The sequence below is a fragment of the Schistocerca serialis genome, chromosome 1 (assembly GCF_023864345.2).
Source record: "Schistocerca serialis cubense isolate TAMUIC-IGC-003099 chromosome 1, iqSchSeri2.2, whole genome shotgun sequence".
Taxonomy (NCBI): Eukaryota; Metazoa; Arthropoda; class Insecta; order Orthoptera; family Acrididae; genus Schistocerca; species Schistocerca serialis.
In genome coordinates, this window is record NC_064638.1 from 1,137,420,777 (window position 1) to 1,137,443,205 (window position 22,429).

General features: G+C 37.2%; 1 protein-coding gene across 1 annotated transcript in view; it reads right to left on the reverse strand.

Annotated features, from left to right (window-relative positions):
• The window catches only part of LOC126417434 (putative inorganic phosphate cotransporter), a 167,888-nt gene that overhangs the window by 12,626 nt on the left and 132,833 nt on the right, over positions 1-22,429 (reverse strand). The window contains exons 8-9 of the mRNA XM_050085117.1: positions 19,830-20,074; positions 2,676-2,811 (exon numbers count right to left, since the gene is read on the reverse strand). Coding sequence (XP_049941074.1) covers positions 2,676-2,811; positions 19,830-20,074 — 381 coding nt within the window. The remainder of the gene's footprint in view (positions 1-2,675; positions 2,812-19,829; positions 20,075-22,429) is intronic.

Below are 22,429 nucleotides of genomic sequence, written 5' to 3' on the forward strand. Positions count from 1 at the left end.
TTCGTCACAGGGTTATTTGGTAACCGTGATAGCATTACGGAGATGTTTAATAAACTCAAGTGGCAGGCTCTGCAAGAGAGGCGCTCTGCATCGCGGTGTAGATTGCTCGCCAGGTTTCGAGAGGGTGCGTTTCTGGATGAGGTATCGAATATATTGCTTCCCCCTACTTATACCTCCTGAGGAGATCACGAATTTTAAATTAGAGAGAATAGAGAGCACACGGAGGCTTTCAGACAGTCGTTCTTCCCGCGAACCATACGCGACTGGAACAGGAAAGGGAGGTAATGACAGTGGCACGTAAAGTGCCCTCCGCCACACACCGTTGGGTGGCTTGCGGAGTATAAATGTAGATGTAGATGTAGGGAAGGAGAGGGGAAGATGAAAGGATGTGGGTTTTAAGGGAGAGGGTAAGGAGTCATTCCAATCCTGGTAGCGGAAAGACTTACCTTAGGGGGAAAATAGGACAGGTATACACTCGCACATGCATGCGCACGCGCAAACACACACACACACACACACACACACACACACACACACACACACACACACACATATCCATCCGCACATATACAGCCACAGGCAGACATATGTCTGACCACGGATGAAGGGCAAAACAGGCAGATTCCATATTCATAGATTTCTGTAAAACATTTGACATAGTGCCACACTGCTGACTGTTAACAAAGGTACAAGCATATGGAATAGGTTCCCAGATATGTGAGTGTCTCAAAGACTTTTTCAGTAACAGAACCCAGTATATTGTCCCTGATGGCAAGTATTCATCAGGAGTGCCCAAGGAAGTGTGAAAGGACTACTGTTATTTTCTTTATACATAAATGATTTGGCAGACAAGGTAAACAGCAGCCTGTGGCTGTTTGGAGATGACTTAGACAAAATTTTTAGTTGGTGTGATGAATGGCAGCTAGATCTAAACTCATAAAAATGTAAGTTAAGCAGATGAGTAGGAAAAACAAACCCATTATGTTCAAGTACAGCATTAGTAGTTTGATGTACAGCATTAGTACTGTGCTGTTGGACATAGTCACCTCAATTAAATATCAAGGCATAATGTTGGAAAGCAGTATCAAATGGAATGAGCAATGGAGGATTGTAGTAGAGAAGGCAAATGGTCAACTTTGGTTTATTGGGAGAATTTTAGGAAAGTGTGGTTCATCTGTGAAAGAGACTACATAAAGGACACTAGTGTGAGCCATTGTTTTGAGTACTGTTTGAGTGTTTGGGATCCACACCAAGTCAAATTAAAGGAAGACATAGAATCAATTCAAAGATGGGCTGCTAGATTTGCTACCAGTAGGTTCAAACAACATGCAAGTATTATGGAGATGCCTCAGGAACTCAAATGGGAATCACTGGAGGGATGGCGATGTTCTTTTCAAGGAGTGCAACTGTGAAACAGTAGAGAAGCAGCATTTTATGCTGACTGCAGAGCGAGTCTACTGCTACCTATGTTTATTTTGTGTAAGTGCCATGAGGATGAGATTAGAGAGATTAGGGCTTGTACAGAGGCATGCAGACAGTAGTTTTACCCTTGCTCTATTTGTGAATGGAGCAGGAAAGGAAATTACTAGTAGTGGCACAGAATATCTACTGCCATGCACCATATAGTGGCTTGTGGAATGTTTATATAGATGTAGATAAATATGTAGATATAAGACATACCAGGACCACATATGGAACTACCTGATAGCCCTCTACAATTTTAGTCTGTATTTTTTACATCAAGGGTATAATGTACACATTAAGAGATATCAATACATTATTTACCAAAATTAATTTTAGTTATGAGTGTCAAATTTCACCTGAATTTTACTTTGAAATATGTGTAATATAATCTATCAGTAATAACTGAAAGTATAGGAGTTTTTAGCAAAATTTCATAAGGACTTTTTTATTATTATTGTCCCAATGTTTTGTAAAAGTTTATGCTGTACACTATAAAAAAATGACAGTACAGCTGGAAATGTAGTCTGAGTCTGTAAGGTGATATATGTGTCGATGTGCCACACTCCAATCATCTGCAAGTGTATGGTGGGTTCCCTTACCTAATTTCTTCTTTTTTCCTGTTTCCATAAAGGAATTTCCATTACTGTCACACTCAGTAATTGTCTGTATCTGTTGACTACTACCAAAAGATACAAGATATCATGTACTACATGAGATTTTTTAAAGCATTTTAGTATCTTTTAAATGTCAATAATGGAATGGGATCAGGCCCCAAATTTTGTGTGATGATTTTACTAGCTTTTCCCATTCTGACACCACGAATACCACTCTGATACAAAATAATTGCTGGACAGAAACAAATGAAATCAAAAACTAAATAGAATAGAAAAGCCTTATTTGAAAAAAGTCTAATAAAATACAGCCAGACAACTTCATTTAATTATATTGTGTACAAGATTATCAATATAACTGAAACTTCCTGGCAGATTAAAACTGTGTGCCGGACCGAGACTCGAACTCGGGACCTTTGCCTTTCGCGGGCAAAGGTCCCGAGTTCGAGTCTCGGTCTGACACAAAGTTTCAATCTGCCAGGAAGTTTCATATCAGCGCACACTCCGCTGCAGAGTGAAAATCTCATTCTGGTATCAATATAACTGTTCCTATATTTTTCTCTGTAGAATATAGAAAATAAACGACCAAAAAATATATACCTTCATGCTTCTTTTTCATGAAGCTGGGATCATTCCAGGGCTGTACTTCTGCCTTCCCAAAGATAACAAATGTCAAGTTTCCTAGGAAGTAAATTCCAGCAGCCATAAGAAATATGTAACGCCATTCCTCCTGGGTCTGAAAAAAAGTAATAATGTACTAATTCAAGAATGCCTGTGGTTTCCTCCTCACACTGTCGTCTAAAAATATTCAGTTCTCTGTTGTGTTGTTGTCCATTAATAGTAATAGTAGCATCTGTGCAGTTGCATGTGAGAAGTACTGTTTGATGTCTAGAGATGAAAGTACATAGTCATATTTAACTGTGGTACAGAAGTTATTTGTCAACATAATTTTCAGGATGGGAAAAGCAAGAAGTAAAGAGGCAGTAAGCGATCACATGCCATCATTATTTGTTCAATTCCACACAGCTGATGGCCCAGCACTATGTCATGAACATTCTGTCAACAGGGCAATGCTCATCTACACATGGCATGTATCTCTACGAAATGTCTGTGTGATGAGATACACCCATGACCAGCAAGAGCCCAAGATCTGTCTCCAATAGAACATATGTGTGTGTGCCAGTATCCAGGATACCAGGAACCTGTCACAACAATAGTGGGCCAGCTTGCCTTAGGTGAGAATACAATGCTGTATGGGACACTTCCCACTTGATTCAGTACTTGCATCCAGGACAGAGGGGGTTATGCCATCATACTAATAAGTGGGCTCATTTTACCAAGTTCTTTTTAAATCTGACTCATTTCTGTAATTACTGAAATAAAATCAAGTATCCCTTCAACCCACGAAATTTCATTTCATTTTATTTTGCCTCCTCATCTGGATGTTTGAGTTTCTTTGTCAGGCAGCGTATATTTGCAAAACAGCAACATATGAAATCATTAATGTCGCAACAAAACTTAAGAAAACGTCCGCAAAAACTGGCAGTATTCCAGATTATATGCATTACATACATTTCAGTTTAATTTAAGATATAAAATCATCTTATCTGACAGGCATGTTTTCTGACTGTCTAAAAATTGCCAAAGTCTCTTCATAAGAAAGGAGACAAATCAAATTTAGAAAACTAGAGACCAGTTGGTTTTTTATCAGGGTTCAACAAAGTCAAGAAAGAGTCATGAATAGCAGATTAATAAAATGTTTGGACTAAAACAAAATCATCACCGACAGTATGTCTTCAGGAAAAATTAACAGACAACTAGTGCCATGTATAATATTATACTAAATGCTCTAGTGATAGCAGACAAAAAACACAACAGTAATGCTATTTTGTAGACCTAAGTAAAGCTTTTGACATTTTGGATAACAAAAATGCTTTTGGAAGCACTCCAAGTAAATGGCATTAACACACTACATTAAAATGGTTCACCTTTTACTTGACAATCACAAAACTAGAAATACAAATAAAAAATTAACCGAAGGAAGATACTAGAGTATGCTTCTGAACTGCAGAAAAACTGAAAAACTTCCTATACATAAATGACTTAGAGCTGCATACTTAATCTCTCTCTCTCTCTCTCTCTCTCTCTCTCTCTCTCTCTCTCACACACACACACACACACACACACACACACACACACACACACACACACACACACACACTTTTTTTTTTGTAAATAACACATGTGTCATTATAAGAAAATTCTTCTTAATTGCAAACAGCTGTAAAGAAAGCTTCAGTAAAACTAAACAGATAGTCTGAGGAGGATAAGTGATTGATTAAAACAGAATCTCAAATTTCTGCTTAACAGTTGATCCTTGCACCACTTGTGTGACAAGAAATTCCAGCAAAATTACACCCTCTCTGAAAACAAAAATTTTAGGAATTTGCTTTAAATGGCTTTAAATGATACATAGATATAAACAAAGTAAAAACAGCATTAAATAAAATATGTTACAGCCTACATTTTCTTTCTGCTAAAACTTGTTTTCACACCAACCAGACAGCCCACTTTGTCTAATTCTATAGTATCCTTTAGTATGGAATTATTTTCTGAACAATATGCCACCCAGTTCAGTCTTTCTTAACCCAGAAAAGAACTGTAAGAGCAGTGGTGCATGCTTGACAAGCAAACTCTTGCGAGCCATTGTTTCAAAAATTGAACATAGGAACTCTGTGTTTCAACAGGCAAAGATTCCAGGTTTGAGTCTTGGTCTAGCACACAGTTTTAATCTGCCAAGAAGTTACAAATCAGTGCATATTCTGTTGCAGAATGAAAATACATTCTGGGATCTTAGAAAGAATTTTAAAAGTTTTTTATATCCATGAACATCACACATGACAAATGCAAATTTTCCATGTCCATGCATAAGAGACACCAGCTTTTAAGACTTCCACTACAAATAGTGTAACACATGGCTACAGAATTTTTCCACACAAGATAAACATTATTTCAGCATGTTCACCTTTTTAGTAAGACCTTAATAGCACTCTCATTAGATCACTGTTTCTGTTCAGCATCACAACATTGAAATGCAAGAGATATGAAACAAGAAAGTGCAATCAGTTATTATTTATTGGTTTTCCATCTTGATCTTACTGCAGTTTAACTAAAGAGAATTACACCAGACACATTTTGCTTGCATTTGTGAAGAATCTGCTGTGGTTATTGGTGTTTTTTTACATTTTCTCCAAACCACTACTTCTTCCCTCCTTGTTAGAAGTGGCTGACATTGAAAAACTTCCTTTCATACATGCACTTGGCAATTTTTGTCAATCTGCATTGAGAAATACATATAACTTCAGTTCAGTTTATAAAGGTGAAGTGTAAATAACCCAAATTAAGTGCAAGAAATACTGCAGAATGGCAAAAACTGCCAAACACGTGAAAGGAAGTCTTTCAACATCAATTACTGCTAACAAAGAAGGAAGAAGCAATGGTTTGAAGAATATGTAAAGAAACATCAATAACCAAGAAAGATGCTCTATAAATAAAAGTAAACATGTCTGGTGTAATTCTCTTTAATTAAATTGTAGTATGCTCGAGATGGAAAACCAATACTGATTTTAACAGCTGCTGCAGGAGATGGCCGTGCAAACAAATAAATTAAGAAAACGCAAAAATTGCTACTGCAAATAGTGAAAGCTCTTGAATATCTTTATTTATTTAATACCATAATTGTGTTAAATTTTCTGCACTTTTTGTAATAGTAAGTTGTGTGTTTGTGTGTGTGTGTGTGTGTGTGTGTGTGTGTATCTGTGTGAATGTGTGTGTACGCTCACATGCAGATGCACAGGCATGCATGCAGGCATGTACACATGAGCATACATCCAAACACAATATTTATAAATAAATGATGGAAAAGTTTATAGCTGAATAAAAAAATCAAAATAAATTGATAATAAGTATAATTCAAAATGATTCTTTTAAGCAGAACCCATATTATTTATTATTCAATTGATGTTTGTGACTAGCCCATAATCAGGAACCTGACACTGGATATAATAAACAAAACTAAATGGTTATAATCACTCTCACCAGGTCAGATGATGAAAAGGAATAATAAAAATAAACTCACCTTACACTGTCACTCATCACATTCAAATTAGCATCCAAATTGTCTAACAACTGTCTGCATTTCTTTTGTCAGCGTGAAACGGGAACAACATACACTGACATAAAAAGTGAAAAAAAAATTATGATACTTGGCAGCCTGACATGTGCTGATAAGAAATACAGTTACTTTCCAAAACTGAATACCATAGAAATAAATGGTAATTTGTTAATGTTACAGGGTACACTATAGCAAACACCTGAAGCTAGCTTAGTAGATCAACATGGGATCTCATTATACTGAGTATTGATATACACTAAAGAGCAGCAGAATTCAATACAGCTGGTCTTGTACTGACGCTAGCAAGAGATGCTGGTTCTACCTACTATTTTTACCAAGTTACCATGTATTTACATGGTTCTATATTTCACGGTAAGTTTATTTCTTGTTAGCACATGCTAGGTGGTTAATTATCACAACACTTTTTCTTTTCCATGTCAGTATACATTGTTCTCTGTTTCCCTGTAGCAAAAGAATAGTACCATACTTATATGAAGAACAACAAATCCTTTGTGAAATTATGTGAATTATTGTAATTTTGTTGTAAATTAATGATTTATTCAGAAGAATGTATCTTGTGTATTGTACAAATAACTTTAATCATTACTGTTTCTTTGTACGTGTGCAGTGCACCATTCAATGTTGAATAAAGCTATTATTATTATTATTATTATTATTATTATTAAGTAATGATGAAAGGTGCATGCCAACTTGTGTATGAACAGTAGTAGTATCAGGTGTGTTTTTTTTTTTTTCATTTCTTTTTATTATCAGATATGGTGACTCTGATTATATTCAGAAAATTTTGTTTTTAATCTCTTGCATGAGATTATGATTATGGGCTAGTCCTGAACATCAATCAAATAAGAAATAATCTGTATGCAGTTTGAGGATGTTGCTTAGGAAAATATAGTTAATTGAGTTCATGGACTCTGTGGAGAATGATGCATCTGAAATGTACAATCACATAATTTATGGTTTAACTGCATAATATGAAGCTATGAAAAGATCAGTGGCTTAACCCCTGGTTTTCCATCAGTCTTCTGACTGATTTGATCCCAGCAGCCTGGATTGCTCTCTTATGCCAAGATCTTCCTCTGAAAGTAGCACTTGCACCCTACATCCTCAATCATTTGTCAGATGTATTCCAATCTTCGTTTTCCCCAACAGTTTACACCCTCTAGCACTCCCCCTAATACCATGGTAGTTATTCCCTGATCTCTTAACATAAGTCATTCTATAATATCCCTTTTTCTTGTCACTATTTCCATAGGTTCCTTTGTTCATCAGTTGTGTTGAGAACCTCCTCATTCCTTATCTTATCTCTCCATCTAATTTTCAACATCCTTTTGTAGCACTACAACTCACACATTTCAATTCTCTTTCTTTGTTGTTGCCCCATAGTCCAAAGCTATGCTCCAAATGTACATTCTCAGAAATTTCTTCCTCAGATTGAGACTGATGTTTGATACTTGCAGACTTCTCTTGGCCAGGAGTGTTGTATTTTCCTGTGCCAATATGCTTTTAAGTCCTTCCTTCATCTGTCATTTATTCTGCTTCCAAGACAGCAGATTTCCTTTTCTTCATTTATTTTATGGTCACAAATTTGGATGTTAAGTTTATTGATAATCTCATTTTCACTAATCCTCATTACATTTGTCATTCTTTAGTTTACTCTCAATTCATATTCTGTAAACATTAGGCTATTCATTTCATTCAGCTAAAGTGTTTGTCATCTAACAAATCATCAACTTTCTTCTCCTTTCTTATATGTATATCATTCTTTTCAGCATCTTTGATGCCTGAGTCATGAATCTGATTGTACCCTTGCTATCTTCAGGATTGTGTAGAATCTATTTTTACAGAAGCCTGATCATATGTCTCCAGACTCATAGATTCTGTGCAGTAACTTGAGTAGTTGCTGGATTGCTTTTTCCAATCATTTCAAAAATTTTGAAGGAAGTTGTCCATCCCTTCTGCATTATTTCATCGCAGGTTTTTCCAAAGCTCTCTTAATTTCTGACTTTAATACTGGATCCCTCATTTCTTCAATATCCTCAACCATTTCTTCCTCAGTTATGACACCAGACAAGTCCCCCCCCCCCTCCCCCCCCCCCCCCCCCCCATAGAGACCTTCAGTATAGTCTGTCCACTTATCCACAGTAGAATTCACATTGCAAATCTTAATATTGCCATCCTCACTTTTAATTTTTTTGTCTTTTTTATATGCTGAATCAGTCCTTCTGATTGCCATTTATTTTTTGATTCTTCATTTTTTTCCTGCATACATTTCGTTTTAGCTTCCCTGCACTTCCTGCTTATTGCAGACCTAAGTAACTTTTATTTTTATGTTACTGAGTTTCCCTGAACATTTCTGTACTTCCTTCTTTTGTTGATCAGTTGAAATATTTCTTTCTGCTACCAAAGGCTTCTTTGCAATTACCATCCTTGTACCTATGTTTTTCTTTCCAACTTTTGTGAAGGCTCTTTTTAGAAATGTCTTCTTCAACTGAACCACCTACTAAGGTATTCATTATCACAATTTCTATAGCCTCAGAGAACTTCAAACATATCTCATTATTCTTTAACAATATTATAAAAAGGAAAGTTATCACTCGTCATATAGTGAAGATGCTAAATCACAGACAGGAACAACAAAAAGACTGTCACAAATTCCATCCTGGAGTTTCTGTAGTTTGATTATTCCTAAGTATTTCACTATCCCACTTGTTTCCTTTGGACTAGTCTCACAAGCTTCAGTTTACTCTTCATCATTACTAAACTGTGATCTGGGTCTACATATGCTCTTGGGTATGCCTTACAATCCAATATCTGATTTTGGAATCTGTGTCTCCCCAGGATGTAATCCAATGGAATCTTCCTGTATCTCCAGTCCTCTCCCACATATACATCCTGCTTGTGTGATTTTTGAACAGTGAATTTGCTGTTGCTAACTCAAATTGTTTGCAGAACTCAATTAATCTCTCTTCTCTGTCATTCTTACCACCAAGCCCATATTCTCCTGCAATTCTTTCTATTCCTTTTCCTAGTACTGCATTCCAATCCCCCCATGATTATTAGGATATCATATCCTTTTATACACTAAATTACTCATTCAATATCCCTGTGTACTTTCTCTGTCTCTTCATTTTCTGCTAGTGAAGCTGACACTTATGCCCAAACCATTGCTGTAGTGTTGGTTTGCTGTGGATTCTGATGAGAACAATGCTGTTGCCCTTTCCTATTCATAATGAATCTTATTCCTGTTACATAAGTTTCTGCTGTTGTTGACATTATGCTATAGTCATCTGATCAGAAATCCTTATATTCTTTTCATTTTACTTCAATGGCCCCCTCTATATCTAGATTGAGCCTTTGCACTTCCTTTTAGATGTTCTAGCTTTCCTACCACATTCAAACTCCCAATATTCTACAATCCATCTTGCAGTATGTTACCATTTCCTTGGGTCTTCAATCTTTTTCTCCTGATTAACTCTGCCTTAGCAGCCCCTTCTTGGAGATCCAAATGGGGGACTATTACTGAATCTTCTGCAGGACCATCATGACACTTTTTTCAATTACAAGCTACATGTCACATGAATGCACTCTGTCTGTCCTTAATGTAGAGTTTCCATTGCCTTCTGCATCCTCATGCCATTGATCAGTGCTGAATATTCCGCCTTATAGGGCAGTTTCCCATCCTAAGGGAAAGAGGTTGCTCTGAAAATCTGTCTGCTCCTCTGCCCTCTTTTTCAAGCCCTTTCGCAGAATGAGGGAAACACCTTGTACCACGAGTCTTCAATCATTATTGGTAGACATCAATCAGTTGTGAATGCTTAGGTCAGCAGGCTCCCTGATACTATTTGAGAGAAGTAGAATATACTTCACACTGTTTTTCCCACTCTCCCTTCATCATCAACACAAAACAAATAATGTAACTACAATCTACATACCAGTATTATGGCTAGAAATACTATACGGATGTACAGGTGCCACATTTAATATGCAAAGTGCTGAAATGGTTTTTAGTAGAAATGTTGCTTAAGACATGAGCCATTTAAAACATGAAGCAAGTCAGTAGAACTGTTATATTGTTGGTAAATATGATTGTCTGAATACAATACATTACAATAACTACTATGATTCATATTTATTTAAAATCAAACAATGGAAACTCCAGAATGAAATATCACCAATATAAGGATAAGATAATTTGCTGCTCACAGTAAACGTGACATGTTGAGTTACAGAAAGGCACAACAAAAAGACACTTGCACATTAGCTTTCAGCCTAACTCTTCGTCAGAAAAGGAAACACACATACATACATTCACACAAGCAAGCACACCTCATGAGCACATGACTGCCATCTTGGACCCGAAAGCAAGTGTCATGTAGAACGGACACAGCAATGTGGAGGGGATGGGTAAGGGAAAGGGATAGCAGTTTATGGGTGGTGAAATAGAAGAGCACTGTCTGGCAGAGCATGCAAGGACTAGATTGCCAACAGGTGCAGCATTGGGAGGCTGTCGGGCAGGGGGCTGCAATCATTGCACACCTTTTTATATTGGTATGACTACCAACCAGCTGTCCATCAGGATGGATTTCCACTGCCAAACTGTAGCCCGTGGCACAACATACAACTGAGCATAACATGCTTAATTTCAACAGCTGCTTCACTACTCAAGCCAACTATATCCTCCCCTCCAGCTTTTCTGAACTGTGCAAATTTGAGTTACCCTTACAACACTTTCTCAGTTCCCAAAATTATCCTGGCCTCAACCTGTGGTAAACTACTGTCCTCACACCATCTACCCAACAGTTTTCACCCCATCAGCTCCTACTTATTCTGTGCCCCTCATCTTCTTTTTGTGCTGCTTCCTGCCACCTGTCTTTCCCTTTCCCTGCTATTCTGCTTTTCTGCCCCCATTCCCCACCCCCAACCTGCCAGCCACACAGCCTCTCAACACTGTGCCTATTGGCAGTCTTGTCATGCCTCCATCTAGTCCAGGCACACTCCACCAGACAGTGCTCTCCCCCCCCCCCCCCTTCCCCCCTCCCCCCCCCCCCCCATAATTTGGTATCCCTTCTCTTTCCCGTTCTTCACTTCCCTGCCCCCTACAGACTGCTGCTTTCATTTACATGATAGTTGCATTCCAGACCAAGCTGCTGGAGATGGCAGGCATGTGTGTGTAAGATGTGCTTCCTTGTGTGAATGAATTTGTGTCAGTTTCCTTTTCTGAAGAAGGCTTTGTCCACAGGGTAATGTGTGTCTTTTTGTTGTGCCTGTCTGCATCCCAGCATGTCGTCTTCATGCTGTGCTGAATTAATGAGTGGTTTGTGTAGTCCTACTTTTCCAAGTAAGCTCATGGAACAAAATATGAGTCAAGAGGCTACCAGTTTCTTTGTAATGATGTAGAACTGGTACCGAGCTATCATGCGACCCTCCACTGCTGATGGAAGTCATTACACAGAAGTGGTGCATAACTGCCAGTCAGTTGCCTGGAATCAGCACAGTAAGATGAGTGAATGTGGAGACATATTTGGACATGCCTATAACCACACTGTGAATGATGTTGTCCAATTTGTTGCTGTCCAACATAACTACAAGATGTAGTGTACCATTTGCAGCTATGTAACACAGCATAAGAATGGAAATGGAAATGAAGTCCCATGCTCCTTGACAGAGCATATGGGAACAATGCGGGATCCGCTATGGTCGCAGGTTCGAATCCTGCCTCGGGCATGGATGTGTGCGATGTCCTTAGGTTAGTTAAGTTTAATGAGTTCTAAGTTCTAGGCGACTGATGAGCTCAGAAGTTAAGTCGCATAGTGCTCAGAGCCAACAATGTGGGAGACCTGCACTACTGTACTAGGCAAGGTCCTAATGGAGGTGGTTTGCTGTTGCCTTTCTCTGACCATAATGGGGATGATGAGGAAGATGACACAACAACACCCAGTCATCTCGGGGCAGGTAAAAATCCCTGACCCCACCAGGAATCGAACCCGGGACCCCATGCTTGGTAAGCGAGAATGCTACCACAAGACCACAAGCTGTGGACAGCATAATAATAGTGGTCATAAAAAGATCCTGTTTCACAAGGATTAGTCATGAGTGTCGTACCTTGTCAATGACAATCAGTTTTAAACTCAACGGCAATTGTTACTGCAAAAGACCATTGCTCACAGTGACACATAAAGTTTCTAATCTTCAATGGGTCAAACAACACATAAACTAGACAGTTCAGACTGGAGGCTTGTAATGTGGTCCAGTCATGAAATTGCCTCTCTGCAAATAATGCAACGCATCAAGTGCACCATCGCTAAATGTGATATTTAACCTGCAGTGTGTTGAGAATATAGTTTGGGTCATAGGTGGTTCTATGATGTTACCAGTTTCTGTTTATACCATGACTTCAATTCACTCATTCAGTTTACCATGAACATGAAACAGCATATTTATTTCAACATTCTTGGTGACCGAGTGTTGGCCTCTCTTCTTCATTTTCATGATGAGTATCATGTGGATATTCCTGTCTTTCAGGCTGACAACACCTGTGTTCACAGGTCTGCATACATATAGTTCTGGTATGAAAAAAACTGGGACACCCTATCCCTCCCTGCCTAGCTTGCTAAATCACCCAACCATAAATCCATAGAAAATGTTGGGCACTATTTGGAATAACAGGTGAAACATAGCAGTCAATATCCCCATAATCTGGCAGCTCTATGAGACCTGCTCATCAGTGAGTAGATCACTACATTGACCTGCCAGAATAATGTGCCTCAATATGTCTCAGATAATGTCAATGATGCAGCTTTAGAAATGGTGATTAGATGACCTTAGAAAAAATAATATCCTTAATAGTATAGTTGTTTTACACACTTTGAATATGAATTAGACATAGTGTCACAAAGTGTGTAGTACTTCGAGAATTTCCATATAAATTCCAGAACCACTCATTCTCCTACGATCTCGAACACATGATATTTTAAAAATAAGTGTGAGAGAACGTACATACTGCATGACACATGTTTGTGTGTGCTGGCTGAAAAGGAGTCACGAGCACAAGGTAGACGCAATGGTCGAATGGCATCAACAAGTGTTTGCCGCTCACGCCATGGAAGCCATATTGGAAGAACAAGAAGTAATCACGTAGTCATGTAGTATTCCTTGCTGTTTTAGTGTCTGTGATTATTGTTAAAGAAAAATGAACAGTGGATTATAGATATTTAATTGTACTTGATGTGTTGGACTTACTAGAAGTAAGACGTGTTCATAATTATGTGGTTGCAAAAACTATGCTAAAAATGTATTTAATTAAATTTAATGCTAGACAAATCGGTTAACTCACAAACATTCGAATATTTATGTAAGAAGTGGTGAATTTGTTCTTTGTGAAAGCTTAAATATACCAAGGCTGAACTAAAAGTATTCTGCGAGTAGCCAATCATTGCAAGAGTAGAGAGAGAGAGAGAGAGAGAGAGAGAGAGAGAGAGAGAGAGAGAGGGAGAGAGTCTGATAAATTCATGTTACCAGCATTATTCTCCGGAGAAGGAGGTTTTGGAGATCAATGTAGCCGGTAATTCAGAGAAGAAGATCGGCTATGCGTATCGAGTAAGTCAACTGATGTGAGAGAGGTGTGAATTTTGCTTGCAGTTCAAAGCCACACTGATTCTTATAATTGCAGTGTTAGAACATGGCGACCAGTGAAAAGGACTAAAAAAAATGGGAGCTTTGAGAGGACATCGAAGCAGAAGATATGATGTGTTGCCATAGCAACAAGGTATAACAAGACAAGAGAACTTTTTCATGGAATTGGATTCGGCCTAAAGTTCAACTGGTGAAAAGTAATAAATGCAATAAAAGAGAAGACATAAGAAAGGTATTATGGTAAAAGAAAAGAGAGAAGCTTCCGACGTATTAGACTAAGAAGAAATACGACGAGAATAATTAATTAAAGAAGATCTGGTGTGGGGAGTAAGTGGCTCTCACCCACATTGCGTCTGATGACGCTGGCACCAGTCACTGATCGCTGGTGCTGATTCCACATATGCTTGCTGACGCCGACTCTGAAATCAACATTCAACGCTGCCAGCACCAGTGCTCTTCACCAGCACTGATTATGCATCCGCCCACCAATGCAGCTAGAAGTCTATGCCAGGGTAGTGTACATAAAGATGTATGCTAGGGCAATGAACCATGAGGCCTACTCAGGAAGGATAAGGGGCCCGCACCCAGCATTTATTGAATATAAAAGGCAGATAGACAGACCTAAGAAAAGGCTGACCTATACTGTGCGGACAGGGGCACCAAGAAGGGGATTGACATGTACCATAGGAGAATAGGAATTAAGAGGGGCATACTTACCAAAATGGAAGGACGAAGTGCACTCATAGGGTCAACGCAGGTGTAAGGTATAGATGCTGATCCTAGGGGAAAAGGACAGTATCGTGACAGAAGTCACACATTTAATAGGAATTATTCTGGTAAGTTTGAATTCTATATTCTGCTAGCCTTATTATGTTCTATGTGAATTTACAAGTGTTGATAAGAACACTTTCATTTGATCAGAGTTCAGTCCAGACTACAAACAGTCCATACTTAATTAGGCTATTACATACTAAAGAAGCAGTACAAAGAATTAGAATAAAGAGTAAAATACTCAAGTTTCATGAACACCTGGAGCTTATGATTGGAAACCCAAACGTTTAGGCCCCATGACTCCTACATATAAATGAATTACTCCAACATTGAGTGAAATACTCCCGTTTTATAATCAAATTAAAATTAAAAAAGAAAACCTAATAGTAAATAAAAGGGTTACGCACAGTTAAAAAAAATGTGGAGTTATGAATTGTTATTCTATGTAATACTAATGTACATAATGGGTATGTATAAAATATCGCATGTTCGAGCTGAGGGGAGGGATATGTAGTGCTTCAAGAATTTCCACGTAAATTCCAGAACCACTCATCCTTCTACCATCTCGAACACACGATATTTTAAAAATAAGTGTGAGAGAATGTACACGTGTTTGTGTGTGCAGGTTGGAAAGGAGTCACGACACAAGGTAGACGTGCAGGTCAAATGGCATCGACAAGTGTTTGCTGCTCATGCCACGGAAGCCATATTGGAAGAGCAAGAAGTAATCATGTAGTCATGTAGTATTCCTTGCTGTTTTAGTGTCTGATTATTGTTAAAGAACAATAAACAATGGATTATAGATATTTAATTGTACTTCATGTGTTGGACTTGGTTGCAATAAGTACACTAAAAATGTATTTAATCGAATCTAATGCTTGAAGAATTGGTTGACTTGCAAACATTTGAATATTTATGTGAGAAGTGGTGAATTTGTTCTTTGTGGTAGTTGAAATATACCAAGGCTAAACTAAAAGTTATCTGCGATTATCCACTTATTTCACGAGTAGAGAGAGAGAGAGAGGAGAGAGAAAAGAGAGAGAGAGTGTGTCTGATAAATTCCAGTAACCAGCATTATTCTTTGGAGAAGGAGGTTTTGGACATCGATGTAGCCGGCTGTCCAGAGAAGAAGATCAGCTGTGTATATCGAGTAAGTCAAGTGATGTGAGAGAGGAGTGGATTTTCTTGCAATCCAAAGTCACACTGCTTCTTATCGTCGCACAGCATTAGAAGTGTGGAGATCATTTTTGTTAGCACACACAGCAACATTTCAATAATTCCAACAGGAGTGCAATACGTTGTCCTATTTTTAAAATGATGACAAATTATGTACTTTTTACCAATGGCAGCAACATATGCTTTTGAGCAGTACAAGCCACTGATACTAACACTGGTTATTAATTACATGACTTTAACTATTAAAGATTTTTTTATTGGTTTATGCTAAATATATGATTTGACAGGCACACTGTAGCTTATTAACCTTTTGAAGTGCCTATTAAATGACTGACCATCACAGACAGAATTAAGACTGCTCATTTGTTGATCCCCATGCTCATCTATATACAGAATAGATGTGGAGCAGGATATTCTAGAACCAGAAGTTCTAGTAAATTTTTGGCATGAAATTGTAAAAGTTATTATATTCAGGAACTAAAAAAAGTTGCCTAACAAATGTTACACATCACTGTACTGAGAAAGACATAGGTTGTGCCCCAATAATCATAGCTAGACAATAATTAATAGTTTGGAGGTACGAATTAAACAATGCCTTCAGTCACAACTGTTTCGTGTTTTATTAACTACACGATGCATTTCGGACCCTGTGGGTCCATCGTCAGGTGTAATTTGTCTTAATACATGTTTTATTCTTCTCCTGAATGAGGTGAAATGTGTATTCCTCTTTCAAAGAATAGAATTGTTACCAAAGTCATTGTTAGAACAAGGAGAGAGAAGAAAGTCTGTTAGGAAATCATAATTTATTGTTTCAGAATAAAAAAGTCTTGGTTGCAAAATTATGTAATGTCAATGATGTGTTCAACCCTTTTGAGGCATCATCAGACTGTGTAAAAGTAGCTGGATATGAAACCCATCTGTCACATAGCCATATAAAATGGAAAATGGACACAACAGTAACTGTGTCTATTTTCCATTTTATGTCACTATATGATGGATAGGTTTAATATCCAGCAACTTTTACACAATATGATGATGCCCCAAAGGGGAGAAATGCATTACTGATATTAAATAATTTTGCAACCATTCTATTCTGAATTAATTTTAAACTGGGTGCTGTAGCACCCTGCCACATTGGAATGGAATAATTTTTACATAAAAATATTGATTTTCAAGATGCATTTTCTACATAATCAGGGCAGCATGGAATGATGTAAAAGACCAGAATTTGAATAAAACCTGGAATAAAATTTTGTATAGGGTGGAAAGTTCTCAGAGTCTAATTGAAAATGACAAACAGAGTGATATGTCAAAAATGCTTGGTATGCTAAAAGAACTCAGTTGCTTTGAATGTGATGAAGAAGATGTTCAAGAAATGCACAAGTGTCAATGATGCAGATCCAGGCATCAAATCATGTGGGGTAGCAAAACTGTGAACCTCTTCACTGATAATGGTGATGCCACCAGCATCTCATCAACTAGTGGTGCAGAAAATGAAGATGAATACATATTAGCTGCTTCTGAAGCATTTAGACATTTAGATACTGCCTTTTGATGGTATGAAGCTCATGATGAAAGTGACCAGTATCAGATATCTGTTTTGAAAGAAGTGTGTCACTTAGCTGCTCATAAGTGGGTATGCTTCTTTAGTTTGAAAGAATTTAAAAGACACAAATAAAATCTTTAATATCCATAAACATAATACAAGGCAAATGGAAAAGCTTCATGTCTGGCCAGTAAGGACATCAGTTTTAAGACTTCCACTGAAAATAGTGCTATATAAATTTACAATAGTCTTCCACACAAGGTAAAAATTATATTATTATTCTCACTTTCTTTGTAAAACAAAAAGGCCACTCTTATTAGATCATTGTTTCTATTCAGTAGCTGAATTCCTGGAACATGTTAAAAGCAAGAGAGCCAAAAAATGGCAGTGCAGCTCCTGCAAGTCTGAAAGTTCTTTAATGGATAAAGGAAAAATTAATTTATTTGCTGAAATATTGCTGCATTTGTACTTTGTGTGTGTGTGTGTGTGTGTGTGTGTGTGTGTGTGTGTGTGTGTCAGTGAGTGCATGTGTGTGTGTGTGTGTGTGTGTGTGTGTGTGTGAGAGAGAGAGAGAGAGAGAGAGAGAGAGAGAGAGTGAACATGCAATAATCTGGAAAGAGTTTTTGAATTAATAAAGAAATGATAACAGAAAGAGAGCATTGCATATCTATAATCCACTTTGCTACATCTGGAGTGGCTTCAGTTTCATATGACATGGCTGCAGTAACTAATGGGCTCCATTTCTTACCAAATTAAGGCTATTTTAAAGGCCAGATGCAATGTCACACAGTTTCAATATGATACCTCTTGGAGGTGATTACAATCTGATGCATGAATGCACACAGCTTGAGAGATAGACGAGGACTGCATTGTTGCTAGTTGCAAGTGACAGTCATGGTAAGCACTTACATGTGCTCTGCACTTGAAGAATATATACTGAAAATTATGTCTCTCCCTTGCTTGTGCAGTATTTGTCACTTACTGCCACCATCGCCTGTGACAACCCACAACAAATGGAATAAAAATTCACTAAATAACTTGCAACAATCAAGTTCAACAAATGCACTGGCTATGACATTCACACCAGAGTGCTGAGAACACTGCTGAATGCTCACTGGTTGTTGGAGAATGTGTGATATAGATGTGCAGAACAAGCCAAAACTTGACTGCTGTTGTTCGTGACTCCAATTATAATGTTTTATACAGTGTACTTAGTTTTACTTCATGTTTTTTCTTACATTCTTAAAAAAGAACTAGTATCATAAAAACTTGAATCATGAACTAAATGACACACTCCAGTATTCAGGCAAGTCATTAATTAAGTATATGCATAAGATAACATAATTTCAGAGATGTTAATCATATTTGTACATAGGTAAGTCATAGCAAAGGCATACTAAATAGTTATGTAACCTTTTTCAGCTATTTTAACTAACCACATATTATGTAAGCTAAGTTATTTTTGGAACATATAGCTCATTTGCAACAGTAAATTCTCACCTTAAAGTTTTGTAAGTTAATATATATTTACTGAAATCATAAAATATCCTTTTGCCTGTCTATAAATACTGCCCCCTGCCCAAAAATCTAGACTTCCAGCTTGACAGTCATAGTACGTCACACTGTAATTTATTTGTGCCTTTCTGTGAGTCTGCACAAATAACAACCTGGATAACATCTTGATGAAAGTTTGTGGCTCGAATTATGACAAATATATCAAAGCTTGCAAGTAATCAGCAAGCTAAATTATCTGTGAGAGTTGGTGGCCACTCAGGTCTCATTATACAGCAAAATGTTTGAAAGTCAGTCTGCTGTCAGAACTGTTTCAACTAACATCTGTGTGTTATTAAGTATCTTTCTAAAGTTTTCTAGTTGATATGAACAAGAACTGTGTGTGTTAGTATGAACCTTACAGATGTATTATTGACTTGTGCCCCACTAAATGTCTGTAGAGCAGAGAATTGTGCTTATCTGACTACGTTTCTCTGAAGTGTGATAAGTTGGAGGATGAGTTCTATGATACATGTGTCACCACTGACTGGTCATTAACTGTGTGGGCTAGTCTGGTTTATGTTTGATAAATTAATAGAAGAGTTAAGAAGCTGGTCACTGTACAGAAGGCCAATTTAAATTTAACAAATGTGTGAACACATGAAATTAAAAACAGTGATGTTGTGTCTGTTATTGTTTAAAACCATTCAGCACCTGAAAAAGTTTTCAGTTTTGAGGTGATAGGCATGTGGTGCTAGCAGAAGAAGAAGCTACAACCACACTAGTCTTTCACATATTGTTTTTGTTAGCCATCTTTTATTCATGTGGATTATTACACAGCCATATGACCAGTAGAAATTTTCTCCTGTTTAGTAATTTTTCATGTGCTTTTTACCATGTGTACAACAACTGAGTCTGATTTGTTTGTAAGAGGTGCACTTACATCATTCTTCACAAACAATCCAACCATAAGAGGTCCTATGATAGACATGATGTTAGCTGCACAGTTGGTTATGCCCATCATAGTTCCAGCAAAATTTGGAGACAGATCGATGTGATTTATCTGGTAGCCTACATAGACACCAGCATTGATGCCAACAGCCACTGTGAGTAGAACAACTGCAGCAGTGGGATCTGACACATGAGTATAGCTCAGCACAACAAGAGCAATTCCAGGACCCCAGTGAGCTGTAAAATATTACATTAGTTTGTCAAGTAATGGTAATAAACTTATAAAAATATTTGAAAATTTAATTTATTGAATAAGAAATACATTTTTCTTTATTTATTTGTAATTTATTTTAAAGCTGGATCATTCCCAAAAAGTAAAACATTTTTCTGTTACAGAATGCTTAGCTCTATTAGAATAACTGCCAAACGAACCAATATTACTGTGTTCTTAAATGAGTTTCACTTTGCTCTTTTAATGCTTTTATAACTGCAATACTGATATGATTCAGAAGTTGTTAAGTAAATAGCATAGCTACCTTCATAGTCACAGAATGTTTTGTCAGAATAACAGTCACAGGCTGCTTTCTTCTTTTTCTTTTGTATTTTTGTAAAAACTGATATTTATGCAGGTTATCTATAAATTAGTTATAAAAAAAGTAACCTGTAATTGTTAAAAGGCCAAAAAACTTACAGCAATATATGAACAACACTGAATAGAGTATATCTTCAAGTTTTATTCCTACCTAACACTTTTAGTTCCTGATGTTTTCACAAGGTGGCATACCCAATGAGTTATTCCAAAAGTCATGATGGAGTTGTACAATGGTGCAGAGCATGTGCAATGTTGTTTACAGTTTCATGAACCTAAATCTGCTACTACAGTTCAGAGACAATTCAGGACTAAATATCACATGCTACTACCTCAAAGACAAATTGTCATTAACTGATAGAGATAACACAAGCAGTGGCCACTTTACATGTAGACTTGCTTTATAGGATTTGGCAGGAAACTGATTACAGATGGGACATTGTTACAAAAGGTAGCCACACCGAACATTTGTAAATAAAACTTGAAGACATACAGCATTCAGTTCTGTATCAAAACTTTTTGGAAGTTATTTATCTTTTTTACAGCTGAAGGTTACTTTTGTATATCTACTTTACAAACACCCAGTACTGTTGCAATATATACCATTAAGTAAATCCCAGTTTCAGTTACATGAAGCATTCAGTATTGTGACATACCTTGTATCTCCATCTCAACCTTATGAGATCCTGTGCATGAAGCTCCTTCTTAAAGTATGTAATTATCTAGATTCAGTGATTAAAATCCTCAGACAGCAACATGACAAGTAACAATGAACACTGTCAGTAGGATCCAATGCTACAAATATTGTGGTAAATATAAACTACAGTAGATAAAGAGCATATTCTTTCTATAAGAAGAAGCAGCAACAGATTTTTTCAAAGTAGAGACTTTTCTGACTGTTATGTTCATTTGTAGCATGGAGGACTGAGAAATGCAGCACAGTGGTTAAAGCAATGAATTTACATGAAGAAGGAGCAGGGTCTAAAGCCATGTATGAACATGTGGATTTAGGTTTCCCATGGTGTGTTCCCAGATGTGTCCGCCAAAAAATACATGACTAATTTACTTTCTCATCATTGTCCAACCCATGACCATGATTGTCTCCATTGAGTTCGTCACAGACAGGGCATTAAACTCTACTCTTCCTCCCTAATTCTTAATATAAGGAAAAATAGATGTCAATTTAATGGTACTTAACTGTTGATTCAGCCAACATAATTATTTTATGCTCTGTAAATTCCAACAATATTCAGTGATGTGGAATGAGCCTATTTACACTAATGAAGGGGCTATAACTATTAAGAAAAAAAAAATCAGTACACTGTCTTCACAAAACATCACCTCACTGCTAAGTAATGGTTGTGATTAAACAGGCTATATTTAAAATGCTGAATTTTATAGATAAGCAACTACTTTGAAATAAGCTACTGATTTCTCACCTATAGTAAATAGCTACTGTCAGACTCATTTTCGTAGTTATCCATGGTAATGATAATTGAGCTGTATGAATGTGGATTAAGTTATTGAACAAATACAGCAACTAATAACTTTTTATGTAATATTATTTATGCCAAGAGATGTTTAGGATTTTCACCCATCTTCAATTGGTGTAATCTTCATGAATACTATGTCTTTGCTTGTTGCAGTTTGAACATTGCAGCTGCCTTTGTTCCTGCAACTTGCAGCTTCTTGTTTCACATTTATGTTCATATTACACAGTTTTAGCTTCAGTGATGCACATGTGCAGTGCAGCATTCACCATGTGATGAATGCTGTACTGCGTCAGTAAATCAGTGTATCTAAAAGGTAGTTACATGTGTAGGAAATAACTCATAATTATTATACTACTCATGAAAGGAAGAACAGGTGGAAACAAGTACAAATAACATACCTTCGGAATAACCATCAGAGGTTAGAAAAGACTTAGAAAGTTAAAATTAACGAAGCATGCACACACACACACACACACACACACACACACACACACACACACACACACACAC